Here is a 27,164-nt window from a genome sequence, read left to right on the forward strand (position 1 = left end):
CCATTCTGTGGGACTTTATAAGCATTTTACCCCATGGAGTAAAAGCCTGTGTGCATTCGGGTTTAAATCCCCACTGGGATATAAAAACAAGTAACACCCATAAACATGCTGGTGTTTAATGCATTGTAATAATGAACATGCACAATATTGCTTTTGTGTGCACTTAATAAAATATAGCCAATAATTATCTATTATTGAAATTTAGAGTGGTCTTTAAGAATATTCTGATTGTGTTTGCATTGGTTTTCATAATCAGCACCAAATGCTTTGTTCATTTTCAAACACTTTCACGTTACACATCTGGCCCACTACATGCTGAAATATTTGATACAAATATTCTGTGATTATTTGTATTGTTCGTTAACGCATTACAATAAGCTTCAATTTGTTAACCTGTGTAAAAAATAACTTAAATGAAAAATTAAAGTACAAAAAAAAAAAATGAAATCTAAATTTTCTAATTGATGCTGAAATAATTTATTAACATCAAAAGTTTCTAATCTTACTAAATAACTAATAAAACCTAACTTCAACATAGTAACTAATAAATGGCTATTTCTAACAGTTGATTTTAATACATTAAGTAACGTTTACTAATGTGATTTTAATTTGTTGAAACATTTGGTACAATAAAACATAAACATGAATATACAATAAAGAAATGCACTATTTTTATTATGTTGTTATATAAATATATATATATTATTTTATTCATTTATTCATTCATTTTCTTTTAGACTTTATTAAGAAAGTCTTTATTAAATTATTATCTTTATTAGATTAACCCCTTAATTAATCTGGGGTTGCCACAGCGGAATGAACCACCAACTTATCCAGCATATGTTTTACACAGCGAATGCCCTTCCAGCTTGCAACCCATTACTGGGAAACATCCATACACTCTCATTCATACACAAACACTACGGACAATTTAGCTTACCCAGTTCACCCAATGAATGTCTTTGAACTGTGCTAACCACTGCACCACTGCAATGCCCCTTTATAATATAATATTATAATATATTTTAATTAATTTATTTGTAGTATAGTTAAGTTTATTTTGTATTTTATGTTTACAGTTATTATATCTGTTAAATCTTTTTTGTAGCTGAGGTAAATACCGCAATGATACCATACATTGTGATAAAAGCTTCAGCCATTAATTGCAACAAGAAAATCGGAGACCAACAGAATCCTACACGCATAGATACTGTACACACACATGCAAGCACAGCATGAGCACTCACAAAGATTTAAAGGTGAAGTGTGTAATTTTCCAGTGTTGAAATAAATTCTCCTGTCCTGGTTTAATGTGAAGAGACAACTGTAAGTAAAACCGGGTGCGAACTGGGAGATTTTATCTGCTTTTTTTATTTCTGTGTGACAGATCGTACAATGTGCCTCCAATGAGATCTTGGGGAGAAGCCAACATACACTGTGTAACAACAAAAAACGATCCTTATAATCCTCATTTTGACACACAAGCTTGAAGCCATACAAACCCAAACATGATTTGTGCTGATGTTGGCAAGCTTATGAAGTTGCTTTATCTTATTGTCTTTCACCTGCAGAGCTTGAATGTCATCATGTAATTTGGTTTTGTGGTTTTATTCTGTAGTCTATGATGCGTCAGATGCAGGATGCAGATGGGTCTTTTTCGATTGGCTCACGGGAGTCGAGGGGCGTGTCTTTACTCAGTTACCTAGCCGACTCCACCCAGGCCCTCAGTCCCCCTGCCTATGAGAAGACCAGCGGCCCGCCAGTCGCACAACACACTGTTCTGGATGCTAAGATACAGGATGATGATCTACTGAAGACACACACAGATGTATGAAATGCATTGTTTATGTATATATCACTTTATATATTATATTTACTTTGAATGTATTTTTGTATGTATGTATGCACAGTGCATCCGAAAAGTATTCATAGCGCTTGTTTTTTTCCACATTTTTTATGTTACAGTCTTAGTCCAAAATGGATTCAATTAATTTAATTTATTTCCTCAAAATTATACACACATTATCCCATAATGACAATGTGAAGAAAAGCTTTAAAATTGCTGCAAATTGTAAAATCACATGCACACGAGTAATCACAGCCTTTGCATGAAGCTCTAAATTGAGCTCAGGTACATTCTGTTTCATCTAATAATTCTTGAGATGTTTCAGCAGCCTAATTGGAGTTCACCTGTGGTCAATTCACTTGATTGAACATGATTTGAAAAGGCATACACCTGTCTATATAAGGTCCCAGGGTTGACAGTGCATGTCAAAGCACAAACCAAGCATGAAGACAAAGGAATTGTCTGTAGACCTCTGAGACAGGATGGTCTTGAGGCCTAAGCCTGTGGAAGGTTACTGAATAATTTCTGCTGCTCTGAAAGTTTCAATGAGCACAGTGGCCTCCATCATCCGTAAGTGTAAGATGTTTGGAACCACCAGGACTCTTGCTAGAGCTGGCCCGCCATCTGAGCTGAGTGATTGGGGTAGAAGGGCTTAGTCAGGGAGGTGATCAATAACCCGATGGTCTCTCTGTCTGAGCTCCAGCATTCTTCTGTGGAAAGAGGGGAACCTTACTGGAGGACAACCATCTGTGCAGCAATCCACCAATCAGGCCTGTAAGGTAGAGTGGCCCGACATCTGAAGGACTTTCAGACCATAAGAAACTAAGTTCTCTGGTCTGATAAGACTAAAATTGAACTCTTTGGAGTGAATGCCAGCCGTTACGTTTGGAGAAAACAAGGCACCGCTCATCACCAGGATAATACCATCCCTACAGTGAAGCATGGTGGTGGCAGCATCATGCTGTGGGGATGTTTTTCAGCAGCAGGAACTGGAAGACTACACAGGATAGAGGGAAAGATGAATGCAGCAATGTACAGAGACATCTTGAATGAAAAGCTGCTTCAGAGTGCTCTTGACCTCAGACTGGGGCGACGTTCATCTGCCAGCAGGACAATGACCCAAAGCACACCGCCAAAATATCAGTGGAGTGGCTTCACAACAACTCGGTGAATGTCCTTGCGTGGCATGCTATCCTATTGAATATCAGTGGAGAGATCTGAAAATGGTTGTACACCGTCGCTTCCCATTCAACCTGATAGAGCTTGAGAGGTACTGTAAAGAGGAATGGGCAAAAACTCCCAAAGACAGGTGTGTCAAGCTTGTGACATCATATTAAAAAAGACTTGAGGCTGTAATTGCTGCCAAAGGTGCATCAACAAAGTATTGAGCAAAGGCTGTGAATACTTATGAACGTGATTTTTATTTAAATTTTTTTTTTTTGTAAATTGGCTACAATATAAAAAAAATGTTCACATTGTCATTATGGGGCATTGTGTGAATAATTTTGAGGAAATTATTTTATTTAATCCATTTTGGATTAAGTCTGTAACAAAAACAAAATATACATGCTATACATGAATGTATATTTAATATATATTTATATTTAGCTTCTTGTCATTCCCAACCCTAGGCGGAGGAGAGTGTTGAATGGCCTTCAGAGACAGACACTGCTTCTCCAAGTCCAGCGGGCAGCAAACGAGACTCCATATTCCTCTTCCACCGTTACAGCACTCCAGATATCCTCAAACAGAGCGGAGAAATGAGCGTCAGCGCAGGGGAAGGAGATGCACAGGAGACGACAAACCCTGATGAGGCCACTGAACAAGAGACCTCGTTCAAGCAGGAAACTGAAGACAGAGTCCCGGTGAAGGACAGAAAGCCGAGCAGAGCGCAGAAGAAAGCCGTAGCTAAGAGAGTTTCTGCACTTCTGGAGGATCTGAATACAGCACTGGAGGAAACCAGCAATGTGGAGACCCTAAAGAAGCTAGATCTGCAGATCCGACAGCTCAACCATGTCTTAAAGGTGTTGTTAATATTCATGATTTGTAAAAAGATCTTTATAAGAAGTGAATTTCACTGCACACATTTGAAACTATATTTGTACCCAAAATTATTACTACATCAGCCACTTGAAAAAATTCTTAGTTTATTAGGTATGGGTTTGAATAAGATGTACATTTTTGTCACATATTATATATTATATATGTACAGGGGTTGGACAATGAAACTGAAACACTTGATTTTGGACAACAATAATTCATTAGTTTGGTGTAGGACCTTCTTTTGCGGCCAATACAGCATCGATTCGTTTTTGGAATGACCGATACAAGTCCTTCACAGTGGCCAGGGGGATTTTGTGTGTGTATTGGTGCATTAACATCCGGATACACGGCACTTCCTTCAGGATACAGCGTTTGAACCGTTGGGCCCTCCAGATTAGTTGGGTAGTCCTTGCAGTGACACACCCATCTAGCACAAGTATTGGGCCTAGGGCAGGGGTGTCCATACTCGGTCCTGGAGGGCCAGTGTTCATCAGAGTGTAGTTCCAACCCCAATTAAACACACCTGAACCAGCTCATCAAGCGCTTTCTATGTATACTAGAAACTTCCAGGGAGTTTTTACATTTCTGTTTTACATATTTTACATTTCTGTCCAGAGAGGTCATGTTTTGATCTTCGATTGGTCTAATGCACTCACATGATGCGATTTCACAGGTCAGAGTTCACCAAGCTTGACCTTTGCAACACGGCGAACTGCGAACTTGTCGCACAAGCTTGCGATTCTAGCACACGCATTCGTGTGTATGTGAATGGAAGTCTATGAGGCGAAAAGTGCAATGTGACCGCAGATTTAGTGGTGGAATGAGTAATCAATGAAGATTGGCCACCAGGCTGCTCAAATTTAGGCATGAAAGCCCCAACACTAAATTGGCCAGTGTTTCAGTTTCATTGTCCAACCTCTATATATTATATATTATACGTTATATTACAAAATCTGTGTTGCTTCCTTACTCCCTTAAAATGTTTGGAAGTTAACACCTTTTGTACTATTTAATGCTAAAAGGCTCTAAATAACACTATATTTATGTTAAAGTAAAATGTCCTTTTTAATTTATTCTTCCAATGTTCATTATGTTCCTTCTAAATTAAAAATAAATATTGTATTTTAGACCCTTATTAGCTTAAAATAACAAGCAAATAACACATTTTCATACATTTTTAGACAATTTAAGACAATTATTACATTTATAATTTATAATAGAAAATGTAGATTTTTTTTTTTCAGGGTGAAATTGACTTAATATTTTTGGTACTTTTTTTTTTTTTAATCTTCCATGCACTTTGTTTTCCTGTGGTTAGAAGGACCTCGACGCTTCTCAGGTGCCTTCATCTCAGACACTGGCAGTAGAGGAAGAGGAAGTGCTGGGTAGTTTCGACTTTCTCTCTGCAGATTGTACTGAAGATGAAATGCCAATTATGAGCAGCATCAGACTCGGGAACACTGGGTATATATATATTTTTTTGTTATTACAACATATGCAAACAACAAATGCTAAAATTCTATGTTAATAATTATTTTAAATTCTAATCACAAAAGTGAACGTTTAATTATTCATTTACACATGTTTTTTTTTCAATTCTCATTACAAAAATAAACATTTATTTATTTATTTATTTATTTATATAAATTATTAGTTTTAATTCTTATTGCAAAAGTGAACATTTATTTATTTATTTGTTTATTTATATAAAATCTTTTAAATTTTCATTGCGAAAGTGACATTTATTTATTTATTAATTTATTTATATAAATTATTTTTTACAAATTCTCATTGCAAAAGTGAAATTTTTTTTATTTAAATAGTTTTCAAAAATATTTATTTTTACAAAAGTAAACATTATTTATATACATAAATTTTTTAATTCTCATTACAAAAGTGAACATTTATTTATTTATTTATTTGGGGTGAAATATAACCTGATACATGTTTTTATAACATTAAATGACATAGAATGCAAATCTGCATTCTTGTGTGCAAAGTCAATGCATGTACGACATATTAAAATAAGGCTTAAAGTGCCCTCTTGTGGATAACGTCAAGTAATGCATGGACTACATCCTGTAAGTTCAAGATCAAATACCAGTACTTAATGTTTTATTTTATTTAATGCATTTAACCTGATGTGTAAAAACAATACTTGTTATGTAACTAACCTAAGCATCCTGTAGAATATATTTATTTGAAAGAGAGATCTGTGAAGAGTGTACCCATTTATTCTGAGCACTGTTTATATGTATTGTAAATTAATACCAAAAAACAAAAACTTGATTTATTTGTATTATTTTGCCAGGATTGGTTCGTTTAATGAGAGCACCCTGAAAAGCATGGGTCTGTTATGTCAGGAGCAGAGATGTGTGTCCTCAGAAGACAGCGCTGAAGGTCAGGTCAGACTGAGAGGAGACGCTGCAGTAAAAGCGTCCGTCACTACTGGAGTCTACAGTCTGGATCAGGCTCTTGAAACTCACCTCAGTGTCTGCGCTGTTCTGCTGAGGGTAAGCAACCTTTCCAGACAAACCACTGTTCATTATCACACAGTAACACATATACAGTGTTCATACCAATACTGACACCCCTGCTAAAATTGGAGCAAGAAAGCCTGTCTAGGGGGATCTAAACATTTGAATTTCTTGTTGAACAAAAGAAGATATTTTGAAGAATGTTGGTAACTGGTGGACATTTACTTCATAGTTGGCTATTGGTTAGGGCTGCTTGATAATGGAAAATAATCTGACTTTGCGGTATTTTGTTTTTCTGCATATGTTACGATATAAATACACAATTTTACCAATTGACTTGACGATTACTATTTAGAAAGAATTTATGGTCACACTACATTTTAAGGTTCACTTCTCATTATTAACAAACCTTTAACTATGACTTTTGCTTCATAAAACGCCTAATTTGCTCCTTATTAATAGTTATTTTGGTAGTTTAAGTAATAAATATAATTCCTTACATTTATATAGCGCTTTTCTAGACACTCAAAATGCTTTACACATTGGGGGAATCTCCTCATCTACCTCCAGTGTGCAGCATTCACCTGGATTACGCGACATCAGCGATATTGCGCCAGACCGCAGACCAGCTGATTGGTGGAGAGAAGACAGAGTGATGAAGCCAAAAATGATAAGGGGATGGTTAGGAGGCTATGATGGACAGGGATCAGTGAGCAAATTTGGCCAGGATGCCAGGGTTAAACCCCTCCTTTTTTCAAAGGACATCTTGGGATTTTTAAAGGCCACAGAGAGTGAGGCCCTCAGTTTTACATCTCATCCGAAAGACGGCGCTCACTGAGCAGTATAGAATCGCTGTCACTATACTAGGGCATTGGGAACCACACAGACTGCAGGTTGATTGTCCCCTGCTGGCCTCACTAACACCACTTAGGGCAGCAACTTTCCCATGTGGTCTCCCATCCAGGTACTGATTAGGCGCAGCCCTGTGACCATGTGAGAGTTGCAGAGAGCTAGCTGCATGTATTGGGTAGGATTAGGGATGTAGAAGATCATACAGTCTATGTACTTTTTGTAAATGCTGCAAGCAGCCAATATCTTAAAAGCATGCATTATAATAAATAGACCCAGACGGAATCTGCAGAAATCCTCAGATTTAAGCCCATTGTTGAGTCTACTTATGTAAATGTATGTAAATCGGTTATAGTACTGTTATTGAACAAAATGCAAACTCTAAGATGATTTAAGGACAATAAAGTTTATAAAGTATTACATTTTCTATCTTTTAGTAGATATATTGTATGAGACTTGCTTTGTTTTCCAAACAAATGGTTCTAGTTGGATTAGCATCGTAAACCTTAAAATAAAAGTTAAAAAGTGTTTAATTTTGATTTCATGTGGTAAGTTTTTACTTACTATACTCTAAAAACCATTCATTAATTACTAATTCTGCGCAGAAATAGCAGTCAAGTCAAGTTGAGCTTTAGTGTCATTCTGCTATACATACAGTAGAACGTAATGTTGTGTCTCGCAGGACCACAGTGCTACATAAATAAACATACTAATCATACATATGAACACAACACTGGATTTAAGAGCTATATTAAACCTATACACATGCCGAAGCGATAATCTGACCACTAACTATATATAAATACTTGAAATACTTAAACACATAAACTAAGACAGACTATACAAGTACTTTTACATAAGACAGAACAATGTTGTGCAAGATATTATGCCAAAGAGGTATTTAAGGTTGAGGAAAACACTTGATTGTGTGGTACACATTGCTATTAAGTAACAGGTTAATAGCGAGAACGTGTCCCTATACTAAAGTGTTACCAATTGTTTTAATTTTATATTGATTTGCATGATTCTGTAGATGAGCCAATCATGCATAAAATGTAATAAATTACAAGCATTGATAAATATAGCAAAGATAAAAGTGAAATAAACAGTGCTTTATGGTTTTGTATGTGTCGAAATTGCACTGCAAAGTCTTTACTGTATAAATAATTCAATAAAATGATTCTTAAATAATCTTACAGTTGGTAAAAATGTCTTGTGCTTGATTGCTTTAAACTCCTTTAGGTTTTAAAAATGTGCAAATTATAAATTTTCACTCCGTTACTGTTAAACTCTGCAGTAGCTCCATAAATCGTATGTGTTATCTTTTTGGAGGGTGAACTATCTTTAAACTTTTATACATTTTTGCTCAAAATATTCACAAAAGTACTTAAGTTCTGGTTGTTTCTCTTCCCAGGCTCTTAAGCAGTCAGACTCTGATCTGGTGCACAAAGACATCATGGATGAACTCTCACGCCAAGTTAACGTGCTGGAAAAAATTGCTGCTTTGTCACAGAAATTGATAGATGAGATCTCAGCGGCGGACTGTAAGTATGTCTGTAAGATATCATGCTAATAACTGATATGCATAGGTTTCCTACTAGTAACTTTAATAATGAGGCAAGTTTAAGATTGATTGAGAACAACATATTTACTTTTTCTGTACCATCTAAGGCCCTGTTAACACCTGGTATTTATATATTTTTAATGCTTTTAATTTGCTAGATTATATACAGCATTTAATCTTTCTTTTGTTTACTATTCACACTACTTTATAAACTATTTGTTTTGATTATTCACACTAATTTCTTTTACTTTGTAAAAACCTTAGTCTCTAATATGTCCAGAAAATAAAGTAATCAAACCATATTTTGGCCTGGCTTACTTCATCCAGATTGGAATCTAGAAAATATTTAAAGAAACACTGCCTCATTTGTACTGGTATGTTTATATCTTGAAGGTTTTTAATTAGCTTGATCATATACAGCATTTTATTTTATTTTATATTGACTATCGCGCTACATTTTTTAAACTAAAATACACAAATTACATTACAGTGATTAATAAAGTGACATCCAAAATCCCCTATGTAAAAATGTTTGACTCTAATATATCCATAAAATAAATGAATAAAACCACAGTTTAGCCTGACTCACTTCATCCAAACTGGAATCTAGAGCATATTTAGAGAAATACTGCCTCATTTACATTTGGTATGTATACATTTTGAAGGTTAATTTCCTTGATCATATACAGCATTTTATTTTATTGTAGACTACTCGCACTACTTGCTAACCTATTCATTGATTAACAGAAACATTCAAAATCCCCTCAGTAAAAACCTTAGACTCTAATATGTCCTGAAAATAAATAAATGAATAAAATAAAACTTTGGCCTGACTCCAAATTGGAATCTAGAGCTTATTCAGTAAAATACCGCCTCATTTACACCTGCTACGTTTATATTTTAAAGGTTTTTAATGTGCTTGATTATATACAGCATTTTATTTTTTTTATTTTTATTTTTTATTGACTATCGCACTATATTTTTAAACATAAATACACAGATTACATTACAGTGATTAATAAAGTGACATCCAAAATCCCCTTAGACTCTAATATGTGCATAAAATAAATGAACAAAACCACATTTTGGCCTGACTCACTTCATCCAGATCGGAATCTAGAGCACATTTAAAGAAATACTGCCTCATTTACACCTGGTATATTTATATTCTGAAGGTTTTGAATTTGCTTGATCATATACAGCATTTTATTTTATTTTACTATTCACTATTTACGCTACTTTCTAACCTATTCATTGATTAACAGAGACATCCAAACACCCCTCAGTAAAAACCTTAGACTCAAATATGTCCGGAAAATAAATATGCAAATAAAAAAGATACAAATAAAATACAACTTTGGCCTCACTCACTTTATCCAGATTGGAATCTAGAGCTTATTTAATAAAGTACTGCCTCGTTTACACCTGGTATGTTTATATTCTAAAAGTTTTTATTTTATTTTATCTTATTCACACTACTTTCTAAGCTATTCACTGATTAAAAAAAAACAAGATTTTCAAAATCCCCTCTGTAAAAACTTTAGACTCTAATATGTCCATAAATAAATAATAAAATCACATTTTGGCCTGACTCACTTCATCCAGATTGAAATCTAAAACATATTTAATAAAACACTGCCTCATTTACTCCTGGTATATTTATATTCTGATAGTTTTTAATTTGCTTGATCATATACAGCATTTTATTTTATTGTATTTTATTTTATTTTGTGCTATTCAAACTACTTTATAAACTATTTAGATATTAAAAAGACAGACGTCCAGAAAATAAATGAATAAAACTCCTCTCAGATTGAAATCTAGCACATATTTAATAATATACTTCCTCATTTGCATATTAAACATAACGTATTACGAGAAATTTAATGCCAAAAATATTTCCAGGTATTAATGTAATCAATCAATTTGGGTATATATGTTGAAAACTACTGTATCTTAAAAATAGTCTTACCCTATTTATCTGTAGTGTCCTGCCTTGATGCCAGGTGTAAACATGGCCTAAGTGTCACTCTAGAGTACAGTTTTATGTGCTGTGAGTGTCAGCCGTCTCAGATTGTAGATGCATTATTCATGTTTGAGTGCGTGTGTGTGTGTCTCTCAGTGTTGTCCAAAACTCCGAAGGGCATTGACGTGTTTTGGAAGGAGTGCTGTGAGAGTGATTCAGCTTTCTGCTGCTCCACGGAGGCTTTCCTCAGGGCGCTGCGCAAACATTACATCCACAAAGTCAAAGCCAAAGAGCCCGGCCAGACTGATGCAGGTGCCTATAATCTCTTCTGTTCTAATGACTCCATAAACCGCTGAATTATGTTGCCTAATAAACTCAAAGGAATCAAATGGAATACTTTATTTACATTTATTTAAAGATTTGTATTGACAAAACAGTGATATAGGCGTCTTATGTCAGCATGTATAGTAATAATACAGACATCGATTATACAAGCATCCATCAGCTAGTGGTTGTGTCTTTTGTGAAGGGTAAAATTAACTAAAAGAAATATACATTGACTTCTTTGTTATTATATTCAGTTCGTCCTTAGGTGTTAAATTTCATGGACGAATTAATAATAATAATAATAATAATAATTCCATACATTTATATAGCGCTTTTCTGGGCACTCAAATCGCTTTACACATAAGAAGAGTCTCCTTATCCAACACCAGTTAAATAACTCAGTAGCTTTGCTTCAGATTGATGTTTCTGTTTGGTGCTTAGTAATATAAACGTGAGTTAGGAAGTACTAATTTTAATACTATAATTCATTTTTTTGTTTATTGTATTTTATTATAATATTTTGATAAATTTATGTGTATAATAATAAATATTCTAATAAAAATTGTCATTTGTTTTACATTTGAGTTATATTTTTATTTTATTATAAATAAGTTATATTTTATTCATTGGTGCTCTGTTTTATGTACTAATGCTCGGTAATAATTCATTTAAGATGCGTTTTCTCACAGGGCAAGCACATTGGTGAAGCGTGCTGCATTTTTACACAGCATAAGCAGTTTGCGGGGTTGCGTCGCGTATTCTCACAACACTTGCGGATGGCACTGAGCACAGCGGATGTGTTTCGGGGGGCCCTAAAACTGGAATTTAGGCTAATGAAATAATGAAATACAAAAGACAAGGCAATCGGGATATTAAAATAAAAAAATGAAAACCTTACCTTTTAAAGATCACCTATAAGTTTACTGAGCAATAGTCTCTGCACAGCGGTGTCCGTCACATTCTTGGGTCCCCTAGGAGAATTTCCATTGTTTTTGTGAATGTTGTGGGAGGAATGTGTGTGCATTGTGAGGATTTCCATTAGGATTTGATCTTTTCTAATTTGCTGGCATTTTTTTGTAATTGTATGCGTTATCGTAACACAAATTGTTTATATTCACAAAATGCATTTAAGATTTGTTGGTAAAAATGCATGCAAATATTTTCTTTGCACTTTTGTAAATTAAATGATAGTTTAATAAATAAAGAATGATTAATTTACTTTTTAATTATGTAACTAGCTTTGTATAAAATAAATGTCTGTCATTTTTCTTTTTTAAGGTAATTTTAAAACTAATATTTAATTTTTTTTAACTGCTACAAGATTATATTTTTTTGTAAATGTATTATTGTACATCATATCATTTATGTACTTTATGTACTTTATTTTTATTTAATTCTTTTATTATTGTTATATTTTTGCCTTTTATTGTCACTCCAGAATTTGTTTTTTAAAATAATAAGCTTTGCATAAAGAGTTCTGTTTATTCTATACAATCTATATTTTATATATTTAACACAATGTAAAATGTAATCAGCATCTAATATAATTTATCATCTCTATTTTTAAATGTATATTATAATTATTAATATTATTTATTTTTAGTTGGAGTTAATTCTGAAACTGAAGTCCAATTATTTGAGATTAACAAAACTGTATTCTTTCTCAGAAATAATCTGTAAAATAAAAAACAATTATTAAATTGCATAAATATATGTATATTCATTTTGTATGGTTTCTTGTCCTGCAGTTTTCAGTCAGCTGCTGCATCAGGTGCAGTGCAGTGGGATGGTGGCGTCTGTTACTCTGTGCACTGCAGAGCGTCTCACTGTGTTTCAGCTGCTAGTTTACCTCAGCAGATGGAGTATTACTGACTTTGGGGAGCACATCTCTCTCCTCTCTAAAGAAGGTAATGGCACCGAGGGGTCACACAACACACAACAATCTCATATAGTAAAAAAGAAGCACCCAACATCAATATTTAAATCTCTGATGTGATAAATATGATATAATACTAATATGTTATATAAATATAATACTCATATTAATGAAATGCGACCCTTAAAATGGGTGGATCACACTAAAATAAGATATTTAAAATAATCCTAGTGTAAAATGATCTATTGTCACTGAACTAAACTTAAACTCAGAAATCTGGACTTTACTAGAACTATGTTAAGCTGCTTTGACACAATCTACATTGTAAAAAGCGTTATATAAAGAAACATGAATTGAATTGAATTAAACTCCTCCTGGATTTTGCGTGGAAAATTTATTTACAGATTTGTGGTCTAAAATGAATTGCGTCTTGACTAAAGTTGACTTGTGACTTGACTAAAGACTTGTGACTTGACTAAAGTTGACTTTAAAACTTGACTTGTTTTCTCTGTTGTGAAAATGTCAACTACAAAATTTAAAATTAAAGTTTAAATTTAGGGAATATATGTATATAGAAATATTATTAAACATTCTTAAATATCTATGTGCAGTTTTGTATTTATGTATGCATAAGAAAGAACTGCCCTCACGTCTCACTCGTCAGGCTAAAATGACTAAAGTCTTTTTTGGACCGTACTGTTAATAATGGAAATAGTCAATGGTTCAACTGATTTTAATTGATTTGATGGATTTTAATTGGTAAAATGCCATTTATTTTAACAAAAATATATGACCTAAATGTATTTAATTTTTTTTTTCACTTTTAAACAAAAATGTTATTTGTGTTATATTATTGTTATTGTTATTGTTATTTGTAACGTTATTTTCTATGTAGCACACTCTAATAATGCTTGGTTGTTTTAAACTAACATTGGATCAAATGTGGACAAACCAAACTTTGGGTTCATTTATTTTAAAATTAAATATAGTAGTGAATATAATTTTAACCTATAATAAATTGGTGAAATTGTAATACATTTGAATATATATTAATATTTTATTTATATTAAAAGCCCCCCTTTGATTTTTTTTTTTCTTTCTTTTTTAAATATTTCCTGAATGATGTTTAACAGAGCAAGGACATTTTCACAGTATGCCTGATAATATTTTTTCTTCTTGAGAGTCTTATTTGTTTTATTTTGGCTAAAATAAAAGCAGTTTTTAATTTTTATGAACCCTTTTAAGGTCAATATTATTAGCCCCTTTAAGCTTTAATCTTTTTTTTAACAGTCTACAGAACAAACCATCGTTATACAATAACTTGCCTAATTACCCTAACCTGCCTAGTTAACCTTGCTAAGCCTTTAAATGTCACTTTAAGCTGTATAGAAGTGTCTTGAAAAATATCTAGTCAAATATTATTTACTGTCATCATAGCAAAGATCAAATAAATCGATTATTAGAAATGAGTTATTAAAACTGTGTTGACAAAATTCTTTCTGTTAAATAAAAATTGTGGGAAAAAATCAGGGGGGCTAATAATTCAGGTAAACAAAAATTTTTAGTAAACAAAAATGTTTACTTTAATTTTATGTAGTACACTCTAATAATGCCGGGTTGTTTTAAACTTACATTGGGTCAAATGTGTACAAACCAAACTTTGGGTTCATTTATTTTAAATTAAATAAAATAATACATATAATTTGAACCTATAATACAGGGGTGGCCAACCCTGTTCCTGGAGAGCCACCTTCCTGCAGAATTCAGTTGCGACCCATATCGAACACACCTGCCTGTAATTATGACGTGGTGTTCAGGTCTTAATTAGTTGGTTCAGGTGTGTTTGATATGGGTAGCAACTGAAATCTGCAGGAAGGTGGCTCTCCAGGAACAGGGTTGGCCACCGTTGCTATAATAGGTTAAATTTGTATTATTTTTTACATTTTATTATTTATATATAAATATACAGTTGAAGTCAGAATTATGAGCCCTCATGTTCAATTTTAATTTTTTAATTTTCCCCAATTTCAGCTTCAATTTTTTTTTTTTTTTTTACCTAAAATGTACCTTTTTTTTAATTAAAACTGCTTTTATTCTAGCTGAAATAAATAAAAAAGACTTTCTTCTGGAGAAAAAATTGTAACAAATACGGTGATCATTTCCTTGCTTGTTTATTTCATAATGTTCATTTTTATTATAACTGTGTTAATCGTCTTATTTTATCCTTTATTCTGAAATTGCTATGAAATGTTAAAAAGAAGTAGTGAATAACTGACATGCAGTAAATCCAGTTCCTGCTGTCCTCTTGGGTTCACTGTGTGTTTAGCGAATCTCTCCGACTCAATCAGTCTCAAGGATTCTTCCCCATAGATCTCATTAAGAGCCTGTGTGTTTGTCTGGGATGGGGTTTGCTGCAGTGTATCTGATAGCCTGTCTGGAGAGTCCCAAGAGAAGACGAGCACTGAAGAAGCTGAAGGGGAAGCGCATCTCGGATCTGCAGCCAACGGGACGCATCCTCCAGCTGCTGGCCAAACTGCAGACTGACGCCAATCACAAGGTGGCTTCAGCGGCCTCGTCCTGCCTCAACCGGGCCTCGCGCTCCAAATCCTTCAGGGCAAAGGTAGAAGACCACTAACATGCTATCAAACAAACAACTGCCCCTGTTATGCTATTTTAAAAGGTCTTTAATTTTGTTTCTTATAATTGGGTTTACGTGCATTTAAGGTTCATTTAGTTTTATAGCAGACAAGTTTAGTAAGATACAATTGCGGAGGCATTCAGCAATTCAAAAAGAAGGGGCAATGCACACTTTTTATAGGAGCAGGGGTGTCAAAATTAATTGTTTCTTCTGTGCACCGTGATGCAGATGGGGACAATTCAATATCGGTTCAGTTATAAATCATAACCGGTTATTACGCACTCGCATCATTTATCTCCTATGCGCGATGTCGCAGTAGAATACTATGGCGAAGGAGGCGAGCTCGACTAAATAAAGCGCTCCTACTATTTAAAAGGTAGATAATTATGCACAATTCAACTGCTTGTGAGTTTGCTGGAAAGGCACAGTACACGAGCCGCTATTTCACTACTAGGGAGAAATGCTGTAAAGTTCCATCTCTCTCTCACAAACACACACTTTGGACATTTGACCCGCTGTGCTGGCCTGTTTGTGAGGTCACTTTTCCTCTCCTCTTGGCTGTTAAAGTGATACTTGTGGATCCAGACACGAGCATGCCTGAGGTGCGAGTTTTCTCCACTGTGTCTATTACGGATTACCTGTGATAACCGTGTAGTATGCACATACAGACTGTAACCGCGGCTGTTCTTCCGTGTGACTCATCGGTGAACATCGCTTTTATTTCTAAACCCACGCACAGCCCTTTCTGTTGAGTGGGTAAAGACAATGACGAATCATAGGGGTGTAAGACAGCGCTCAAAAAGCAAGCAGAACAATATTTACATTCGTTTATTTGCTATAAATGCTCATGCTGTGTTCTGTCCATGAATTTGGGTTTAGTTTGATACGTTCAGAAAGAGTGTTTTCTTTGAGCAGGTATGTTACAGTTCATATATCTTACTGCCTTATTAAAGGACAATATTGTATTACAAATAATATATAAATATGAAAAAAAAAGTTTTGTGTTGTGAAGAAAAAATCGAATTATTTATGGAAAGCATCGTCAATGCACCGTGATGCACTGAGATATCAAATTGAACTGTATTGATGGCATGATAATCGTAATCTTGAGACCAGTGTATATTCACCTCTAGTGTTCAAACTCGGTTCTGGAGGGCCAGTGACCTGTTGAGTTTTGCTTAAACTTGCTTAAACGCACCTGCCAGGAAATTTCTAGTATATCTAGCAGGAGCTTGATTAGCTTGTTCAGGTGTGGTTTATTAGGGTTGGAGCTAAACTCTTCAGGACACCGGCCCTCCAGGACCAAGCTTGGACATCCCTGTTTTAGAGAGAGAGAAGACTTTTTCTACAGGTGGTTTGTCAAGCCCACTCACCTATATGAAGTTCACTTAATTATTTTTATTTTTTTTAATATGAAGTGAGTAAGAAAGTGTAAGAAAGTGTCTGGTGCGTGTGACAGATGGTTTGTCAAGCCCACTCACCTGTGAGTGGCACACTCAGAAATGCATGATGTTTTTGGGGTAAAAACATGCATAATAAACAAACATTAAGGCATCTTTCTATTATGAATTTTCATAAAAAGTAGGTAAAAATTATTGCAAAATGATGCTATTTAAATGTGTCTACAACTTATCTTCAAAATCATGGAGATAAATATTAAGGTGTTATAAATATATTTTTGTCACTGAAGAAGATTAAATAAGTTATACAAACTTAAATGGCAAGGCAAGCACACTATGCTCTGGAAAGGCAACGTATATGTGTTATTCTCTGGAAAGTTATAGTGCTCATTCGTTCATTCATTTTCCCATGGCTTAGTCCCTTATTTATCTGGGGTTGCCACAGCGTTATGAACCACCAACTGTTCCAGCATGTTTTACGCAGCGAATGCCCTTCCAGCCTCAACTCAGTTTTGGGAAACACCCATAACCTCTCGCATTCACACACATTCTCATACACTACTGTACGGCCAATTTAGTTCATTCAAATCAACTATAGCGCATGTCTTTGGTGTTTTTTTTCCAAAATGGATACATTTTGGTTAGTCTAATTTTAATTAGCAATTTCAATTTGTGCAACAATTAATTTTTTTTGTGTGATATATTGGTGTTTTGTGAAATGGACATTTCTTTTAGGTCTATTTTCTGTCAGAGTCAGTTCTTTCATTTGGGAGACACTCATAGACAGTTCATTCAGACATTCATAAACAGTAACATGCAGACAAACAACATGAAAGTTGATATTTGAAATGACATAATAGGGGCTGTCCATTTTCTTAGTGGAGTCAAGTTCTGTGTTTTCTGTGTGTGATGTGTTTTTTTTTTTTTATATGAACCTTTCATAGGCAGTGGTTCATTACACCGATCTCTTGAAAAACAGCAACACGAATGTGCGGCATGAGGCCTGCCTGGCTCTGAAAAGTCTGAAGGTCAGTTCTGTCTTGAATATAGGACATCATGATGAGTTTGTACTGAATTTTTACTACTTGTAATGTTTATGAGTGTTTATGATTTTCAAATCCTGAAAAATGAAACCTGAAAATATGGCTAATCGGAAATAAGCAGTAAATTAGCATATTGGTATGGTTTTTGAAGCATCACGTGACAGCGACTGAGACTGATTGGTTTAGAGAAGTGTTTTGGTGTGTTTTTAGGCCTCAGAGAGTGCAGAGCAGGTTGCTGAACTGTGGCGGTCCGCAGACGAAGACCTGAGGAACGCTGCACGTGAGACAGTACTGTCCTTCGGTGGGTAAATTCTGCACACGTGTTGTAAGCTGTATTCATCACACTGTCAACCCCTACACAGATGAGCTGGGTCTAAATCCAGTCTAGTGAGTCAATGACTTAAAGCGTTAGTTCACCTAATTATTTAAATGCTGCTACTCTCACGCTCACGTCGTGCTAAATACCTGAAACCTTTGTTCATCTTCAGTAAACAAATCAAGATATTTTATATGAAATCTGACAGCTCTCTCATTCTCCAAAAGCTGCAAGGGTCATGAGATGTTCAAAACATGGTCAACATCCCATGTGGCTTCAGTGGTTTAACTGTAATCATACGAAGCTCCAAAAACACATTTGAATGCCAAAAATCTGTGAAAACAACTTTGTTTACCTATATCTTATCTTCCTTGTCAGGTCAAGGGTACGTGTTTAATTACTATAGGCAGCATGGTGAATTGCCATTAGACTGCACATGTGATGTATTGTCCATTAGCAAATGTGCACACTGATCTAATGCAGAAGATTTAGACGTACAAATATTTTTACTTTTTGGCTTAAAAAAGTGGTTATATGGAGGACAAGAGAGCTCCAGGATTTCATCTAAAATATCTTCATTTGTTAAGACGAACGATGGTCTTAGGGGATTGGAATGACATGAGGGTGAGTAACTAATATCCGAATTTTCTAACCCTTTAATACACAGGTGTCCAACTCAGTTCCAAAAGGGCCGCAGCTCTGCACAGTTTAGTTCCAACCCTAATTAAACACACCTGATCAAACTAATTGAGTCCTTCAGGCTTGTTTGAAACCTACAGGTGAGTGTGTTGGAGCAGGGTTGGAACTAAACTGTGCAGGGCTTCGGTCCTCTAGGAATTGAGTTTGACACCCCTGCTTTAATAGATGGCTGTTTTTGTACGGTAGCATCTTTCAAAGCACCATAATGTCAAATCTTATGATGTAGAAATTCAAGTCATGATTACAATGTAAATGTATGCAATGTTGGGTAATATCAACTGTAATGTACTTTGTCTTCTCCATATCAGATTTTTTTTTTCTGGCAGGGGTTTACATACATTAAGTGACTTTTTTTTCCAATTTAGTAGATATGATTTACACCCACCAGTCACTTTATTAGGTACACCTTACTAGTATTGGGTTGGACCTCCTTTTGCCTTCATAACTGCCTTAATCCTTCGTGGCGTAGATTCAACAAGATACTGCAAATATTCGTCAGAGATTTTGGTCCATTTTGACATGATAGCATTACACAGTTGCTGCAGATTTGTCGGCTGCACATCCATGATGTGAATTTCCAGTTCCACCACATCCCAAAGGTGCTCTATTGGATTGCACTCAAATGGCCTCCACAGTCACCAGATCTCAGTGAACTCATTGTCAAGAAACCAGTCTGAGATTATTCGCGCTTCATGACATGGCGAGTTGTCCTGTTTGAAGTAGCCATCAGAAGATGAGTACAATGTCGTCATAAAGGGATGGACATGGTCAGCAACAATACTCAGGTAGGCTGTGGCATTGACACAATGCTCAATTGGTCCTATTGTCTCAAAGTGTGCCAAGAAAATAGAGAGGGTGCTCGCTGCAGAGCCATTTGAGGAGAGGTGAGCTCCAGAGAGGGGGAGCATGAGCTGTAGCTCCTCCTCCTGTAAGCTGTTTTAATGCGTACACCAACCCCACCCCTAACCCTACCCCCAGTGACATCACTCGTAGAAGAAGTGCAAAAAAGGTGGAGCTCAAGCTTAAGCTCCCCCTCTCTGGAGCTCACCTCTCCTCTAATGGCTCTGCAGCGAGCACCACTTGAGAAAATATCCCTCACACCATTACACCACCAGCCTGAACCATTGATACAAGGCAGGATGGATCCATGCTTTCCAGTTTTTGATGCCTAATTCTGACCCTACTATCCAAATGTCGCAGCAGAAATCGAGACTCCATCAGACCAGGCAACATTTCTCCAATCTTCTGTTGTCCAATTTTGGTGAGCCTGTGTAAATTGTAGCCTCAGTTTCCTGTCCTTAGCTGACAGGAGTTGCACTCGGTATGGTCTTCTGCTGCTGTAGCCCATCCACCTCAAGGTTGGACGTGTTGTGCGTTCAGAGTTGCTCTTCTGCATGCCTCAGTTGTAGCTAGTGGTTATTTGAGGTACTGTTGCCTTTCTATATGCAGACATGTGATTGGCTGATGAGAAATTTTTGTTTACGAGCAGTTGGATAGGTGTACCTAATAAAGTGGCCAGTGAGTGTATGTTCCCGAAGTTCTTTCCAGTTAAAGGAATAGTTTAACCAAAAATTAAAATGTATCCATCATTTTCTCATGCTCCATTTGTTTCAAACCTGTTTGAGCTTCTTTCTTCTGTTGAACACAAGGAAACCTATACTAAATATACTACTATGTATGTCAATGGCTGCTTGTTTTCCAACATTCTTCGAAATATCTTCTTTTGTTTTCACCAGAAAACAATCAAAAACTTTAGAACCATTTCATTGTGAGGAATTGCTTATTTATGGCAGAACTGTCCCTTTATTTATATGTAATTTACCATTGTCCGGAATATAATACCTTGTATTTTGTTTTTTGTCACTCCCAGACTGAATTCTCCATTTTTTTTTTTTCTCTCAGGTAAAAAAGGTCAAATGGCTTTCCAGCGAATGGACCAGATCTATGAGCTGCAGGATGAGGCTTACAAGAACCTGGAAACCGAAATCACGATCTTATAGCAGACCAAAGACCCGGTCCCTTACCTGATTGGACGGTGCTGAGACACTGACGTTTGTATTGGACACATTCCATATGTGTGTACATGTATTGCCAAGTATTTAATAATATGCAGGTTTATTATTTTATGTAATTTTAACTTTTTATTTTAAGTGAAGTATTTATGAATAAACTGTCTTCTATATTTCTTATGTATCAACATGAGTAAACGAAATATATTGACAATAAATGTAAATAAGAGAACTATGATGGTTCATTAAGCTGCGTCTTTATTTTTCTCACATCTAAATATCTACACTTCAGAATAGTTTACTTTAATTACAATATTTACTTGTTAGTTAACATGAACCAACAACGAAAAATGATTCTAAAGCATCTACTATTTTAATGTAGTTTATCTTGTTGAACAATTTTATTATTGCCTGTTGTTATTAGCATTCATTCATTCAGCTTAGTCCCTTATCTATCAGGAGTTGCCACAGCATGTTTTACAGAGCGAATGCCCTGTCAGCCGCAGCCCATTACTGGGAAACACCCATACACATGCACACACAAACACACACTACGGCTAATTTAGTTTATTCAATTCACCTGTAGTGCATGTCTTTGGACTGTGGGGGAAACCTATGTCGACACGGGGAGAACGTGTAAACTCCACACAGATATGCCAACTGACCCAGCTTGGACTCCCAGATATGCTGCCCTAAAAGCATTAAATCCTTATTGTGAAAAGTTACAAATTATCTTTCATAGTTGTGTTTTCATCATAAGCGGACAAATGAAGACATAAAAATAAAAATGCATGACGAACATTAAGATTTGGACTTTGGACGAACACATTTGCCCACCAAATTGACAGTAATATATTAACAATTCATTCATTTTTTTTTTATTCATTTTTATTTTTGATTCTGTGGAAAAACCTGATAATTAACTGAATGTCAATTTCATAATTCATTTATCATCCTGCTATGGTTTGTCAGTAGATATAAAGTCAAGCCTGAAAGTATTCATACCCCTGGCAAATTCTGATTTCAAGTTTCTTTAATTTAACCAGCAAGTTTTTATTTTGGCCAGAAATGACAGACTTTTCCCAAAAGATAATAAAATTATGCATAAGACACATCATTGTGGACAAAATATTACAGTGTTTCTGCAGGTTACATCAAGTCAAATTGAAGAATTTTTAAGACCATTAGGAATTAAATTTCAGACGCAGGGTTAAGATTTTTTTAATGGCCTGGGAATATCGTGAGAAATCATCTAATTTTTTATTTCTGATTAGGGAATTTAACTTGGGGACTTTGCTGTAAAAATGTTAAACAGTTGTTGTGATTTATATCTCTACAAAAAATGTATCATATCTATAAAAAAAACGTGCACTATATATGTTTATATTTAGATATAAAACTTTATATATATATAACCTCAGTTATTTTATATATATATATATATATATATATATATATATATATATATATATATATATATATATATATATATATATATATATATATATATATATATAAAAACATATGTAAAAAAAAAAAAAAAAAAAAAAAAGATTTATTAAGATGTGTTGTTGGTCATTGGATGAATGTCTGCCCAATTCAGTAGCTTTACTTGGACAAAGCAAAATATAGACGACCCGTTTAAAATACTTTTTAGGGCCTAAAATTAAATTTTTTAAATGTAAGACTTTTTAGGACCTTGCAGGCACCCTGTATTTGGCAGGGGTATGAATAAGTTCAGGCTTGACTACATTATCAACTAAATTTAGGTTAAAACATTTCGTCACCTTAGACTTATAAGGTTCTATCTGACATTTTTTGTCAAAATTAGGTTATTGACATTCTTATGAAAAGCATCCCATAATGCAAATAAGTTTTCATTTAATAAGTTGTTTACATTTTAAAACTTTTGATGCAAAAAACAAATGTCACACACACACACACACACACACACACACACACACACACACACACACACACACACACACACTGTTTGCCATGGAATGCAAAAGCTTTAAAGCTCAATATCACAAAATCATTCAGAACGCAGACAGAAACTTATAATTCCAAGTTGACGATTTGTATATGGGTAAAATGTCTAAAAATACTTTACAAATGTTTTTAGACTAGTTTAACTTAATTATTAATTGGAGAAAAAACACTGAAGTGTTTAAGATGGAAGTGAATGAGACCGGAATAAAAAAAGATTGCAATGACTACGCCTGCTCATACGTGAATAAGATCAATAGTTTAACTTGACACAGAGAAGATTACTAATAGGCCCTTTTCAAAGTCATTTGTATTGCCTAATGAGCAGGTTCGTCTGGTAAATCAGCTTTCATGAGACTCGCCCTGCTAACCTAAAGTAGATGTATTGCCTTAATTAAGAAACATCCCTTGAGATCTGCATGTTGATCAGGAGCTGCAAACAGCAGAAAATAAGTCATGATTGATCCACATGGAGTGATGTCACCTTACAGCAAGAAGGTCGCTGGTTCGAACCTCAGCTTAGTTGGCGTTTCTGTGTGGAGTTTGCATGTTCTCCCTGCCTTTGCGTGGGTTTCCTCCGGGTGCTCCGATTTCCCCCACAGTCCAAAGACATGCGGTACAGGTGAATTGGGTAAGCTAAATTGTCCGTAATGTGTGTGTGGATGTTTCCCAGAGATGGGTTGCGGCTGGAAGGGCATCCGCTGCGTAAAAACTTGCTGCATAAGTTGGCGGTTCATTCCGCTGTGGCGACCCCGGATTAATAAAGGGACTAAGCCGACAAGAAAATGAATGAATGAATGATCCACACGGAAGCCGTTAACAAAAAGCTGCTTAAAGGTCCCATGAAGTGCTTTGAAATATGCTTTCTTTAATTCGATGTTTGACATAGCGTTGCTTCTCCACTTAAAAAAAAAAAAAAAAAAAAAAAAACAGCCAATAGTGTTTTGCTTTATCACAGCTCAGCCAGTGAGAGTGGTTGAGCTCAAGCACATCAAATGTGAAGTGCCTTAAGGGGGCGGGGCATCTCAGAAACTAGACAGCATTTGATTGGTCAGGATTTGATGAGAAACTGAAATATGAGGTGACGTAAATAAAACCGTTGAACCATTTAGTTGGAAGTGACAAACTAGAGCCTTTACATGTTTATAGGGCTGTGCGTGTGCGATTTGAGGAAAGTATCTAATTGCGATTTTTATTTTATTTTTTTGACCGACATTGCTATTTTGATTTGTGATTTAATTTTGTAGTCAAGCTTCAGCTCAATAATCTGTATCGTAGCTTCCTACTGCTAAAATGCTGTGTTGGTTTGATAAAGAAACTGAAAAGATATTAACTTAAACATTTATTCAAATTTGTTTTTAAACATTCGGAAATTTAACACTCATTTTTTCCCTAGAGCAAACAATAAGCACAAATAAAATGACCTTACCTGTCTGTAAACAAGTTGAACTCAAGTTAGGGAGGATGACCTGCTGTTGGGTTGGGTGAAGCTGCAGGCCCAGAGACCAAACTGCACGCTCAGACCAGCACTTACTAGCAAGTAGCAACATCAGACACGCCAGCAAGGTTATTGATTTTATCTGAAAGTGCTACCAAAGACAATAACAGTAGCACAATAGCAGTAAACAATTGTTAATAAGTTCTGTAATGATTACAAATAAGTTTTTGGAAATCAAAATATCAGTTAATCTGCATATAATTTACAATATGAGCTCTCTTAGGTTAAAGCAAAAAAATAATTTGCTTGTGACTTGTGTATTTTTCCCCAGATAGATATTACAGAAAGATATTACAATTAAAAAGGGGGGTCTCTGCCAACACTAATACAGTGCACCAAAGGCTGCAGATATTTCCACTGCTTTTTGCTCAAGAAATGAAAAATCTCCCCGACAAGAATGTAAAGCATTTTATTTCATTCATTAGTTTTCTTTTCGGCTTAGTCCCTTTATTAATCCGGGGTCCCCACAGCGGAATGAACCGCCAACTTATCTAGCACATGTTCTACACAGCAGATGCCCTTCCAGCTGCAACCCAACTCTGGGAAACTCAGCATATATTTTGTTTGATGTTATTTTCCACGTAAAAAAAAGAACCCTATTATTATTATTTACCATTTTTTCTCTGCATTGTTTACAGCTTGATGACTTGTGGGACCTCACGAAAAAGTACTCAAAAATAAAGTTTGTTGTGAGCAAATTACTATAAATACTATAATTTATTGTATGTAAAGAAATGTATATGAAGATAATATTCATTCCCTCAACTCAATACTAAACAGTGATAAACCCTTAATGATTTGAAAAAACAACAACAAATGACTGAAAATATTGAAGTAACTGAACAAGATCAATTTACAAATACTATTAATAAAAATACAACAGAATTAATGCATTAAATCAATCTAGTATGTTTATTGTTATATAATGTATTCAATCATAGCGTAATATTTTATTGTAGAAAACTTGTTTAGATTACAATTTATTAGTAGCTGAATTCAGGTGAGTTGATCTTTTAAACAGCAGGTGGCACTGTCTGAGAAAACGATAAGTCTGGAAGTGCAGGTCTAGCCGTCTGAGCGTGCAGGTCTTAGCATGCAGTTGGGTCTCCGGGCCTGCAGGTTCATAATGTTTGTGTTTTTTTTTTTGATTGTGCAATTCTGATTGAGCAGAACAAATGTGTGCTCACTCAATCGGCTAGTAAGACTATCACACACAGACACCAGTCAAGCTGCGGTCACACTGGGCTTTTCCACCCATAGACTTCCATTCATACGCACGCGAATGCGTCAGACTGGAAACACAGGGTCATGCGTCAAGTTTTGCAGGTTGCTGCGGTGCAAAGTTCAAGCTTGGTGAACTCTGACCTGCGAATTACCTGACTGTGTGAAACCAATCGAGGATCAAAACATGAACTCTCTGGACAGAAATTTAAAACATGGAGCAATCACTCCCTTTATTAAATGCCTAATAAGCTTGTTTAATCCCGCCCCTTTTCACAGCGCCGCACGACAGAATATCCCACGCTGAAACTCTAACCGTACGTTCACACCGAAAGTGGCGAGAGCATCCAAGGTTGCTCTGGCGACAACGCTGTCTGCCTTCAGCTTCGGCGGCGAGAGCGTCAAAACTCGCTACATTGATCTCGTATTTAAAGGAGCCGTTGCAGGATATCAGTTACATTCCTGCATAAAACATGTTTCTAGCGTGAAAATGTAGCGCACTTCTTATCAAATTCATACAACAATGGAAGATCAAGTTGCGTCTAGTGTGGCTTTTCTTTATTTATCCAATATGTGTCCATACGTCTGAAATATCCTGAAGCAGGAGTACTGTCGCTTGAGTTTCCCGCTTTTTTGAGATAAATTTATATAACTTTAATGAACATCATTAACTCGCCAGTAACTTATTTAATGCATGTTCCTGTAAGAAAACATTGTAAATCCGGCGACCGCAATCATCAAACCCTTGGGAACAACTGTGGTCGAAATCGAAGTTCACAGGTCTGTGTTCTCTGAACTCTTATCAAGCGGTGGACGTCTTCATTCTGATTGGTTGCCGCCGAACCGCGTCATAGCTCATTACCATAAAGTTGACTTGATTTCAACTCTCCTCAACGCCCACGCCGGAGAAGACGCGCCACGCAGCTCCTCGCCGCGGGCTCTCAATAAAAAATGGATGACTTCCGGCTACTTTGACGCCTCTGTCGCTTTCGGTGTGAACGATGTGACCGCAGCTTCATGCAGTGGGTATATGCCGAAGCATGCTAATAGGACTTTTAATTTGCCAGTGACCTGGGTTAAGCGCTTCCGGCGAATTAAATGCCAATGGAAAATCCGGTGAGTTTAAGGTCTGTTTTCTTTAAAAATCAGCGATATCCACTGGCTGAGTGATATCCGATTTAAAGTGGGTCTCAGATTGTACAAGAAGCACTGCATTAAATTACATTTTCCCCCGCCATATCTTTATAATATGAACATTTATTTTACCCCAGTATATTCAATGGAGTTTCTGCGTTAGCCTGCCGATTCTGACGGGTGCGTGCGAGTAAACAGCTTTTTGTCTCGTTTTGCGCTTGAGTTTATTGAACAAAGTTTATTGAACTGAATGTATTTTAATGACATTA

The 27,164-nt window shown here is 35.5% G+C and overlaps 1 protein-coding gene across 6 annotated transcripts in view; it reads left to right on the top strand.

Annotated features, from left to right (window-relative positions):
- The window catches only part of ripor3 (RIPOR family member 3), an 87,143-nt gene extending 65,855 nt beyond the window's left edge, over window positions 1-21,288 (top strand). For 2 of the 6 annotated variants that reach the window (XM_073952934.1, XM_073952933.1), the window contains exons 13-23: window positions 1,619-1,828; window positions 3,478-3,870; window positions 5,211-5,353; window positions 6,201-6,402; window positions 8,630-8,759; window positions 10,902-11,057; window positions 12,821-12,979; window positions 15,366-15,568; window positions 17,931-18,014; window positions 18,240-18,330; window positions 20,947-21,288. In XM_073952934.1, the coding sequence (XP_073809035.1) occupies window positions 1,619-1,828; window positions 3,478-3,870; window positions 5,211-5,353; window positions 6,201-6,402; window positions 8,630-8,759; window positions 10,902-11,057; window positions 12,821-12,979; window positions 15,366-15,568; window positions 17,931-18,014; window positions 18,240-18,330; window positions 20,947-21,044 (1,869 nt within the window). In that variant the 3' untranslated portion in view covers window positions 21,045-21,288. Of the gene's footprint in view, window positions 1-1,618; window positions 1,829-3,477; window positions 3,871-5,207; window positions 5,354-6,200; window positions 6,403-8,629; window positions 8,760-10,901; window positions 11,058-12,820; window positions 12,980-15,365; window positions 15,569-17,930; window positions 18,015-18,239; window positions 19,830-20,087 lie in introns of all 6 variants that reach the window. The other 4 variants (XR_012407344.1, XR_012407345.1, XM_009302697.5 and 1 more) reach the window with 4 other exon arrangements.
- Window positions 21,289-27,164: the final 5,876 nt, after the last annotated feature.

The sequence above is a fragment of the Danio rerio genome, chromosome 6 (assembly GCF_049306965.1).
Source record: "Danio rerio strain Tuebingen ecotype United States chromosome 6, GRCz12tu, whole genome shotgun sequence".
NCBI classification, from domain to species: Eukaryota; Metazoa; Chordata; class Actinopteri; order Cypriniformes; family Danionidae; genus Danio; species Danio rerio.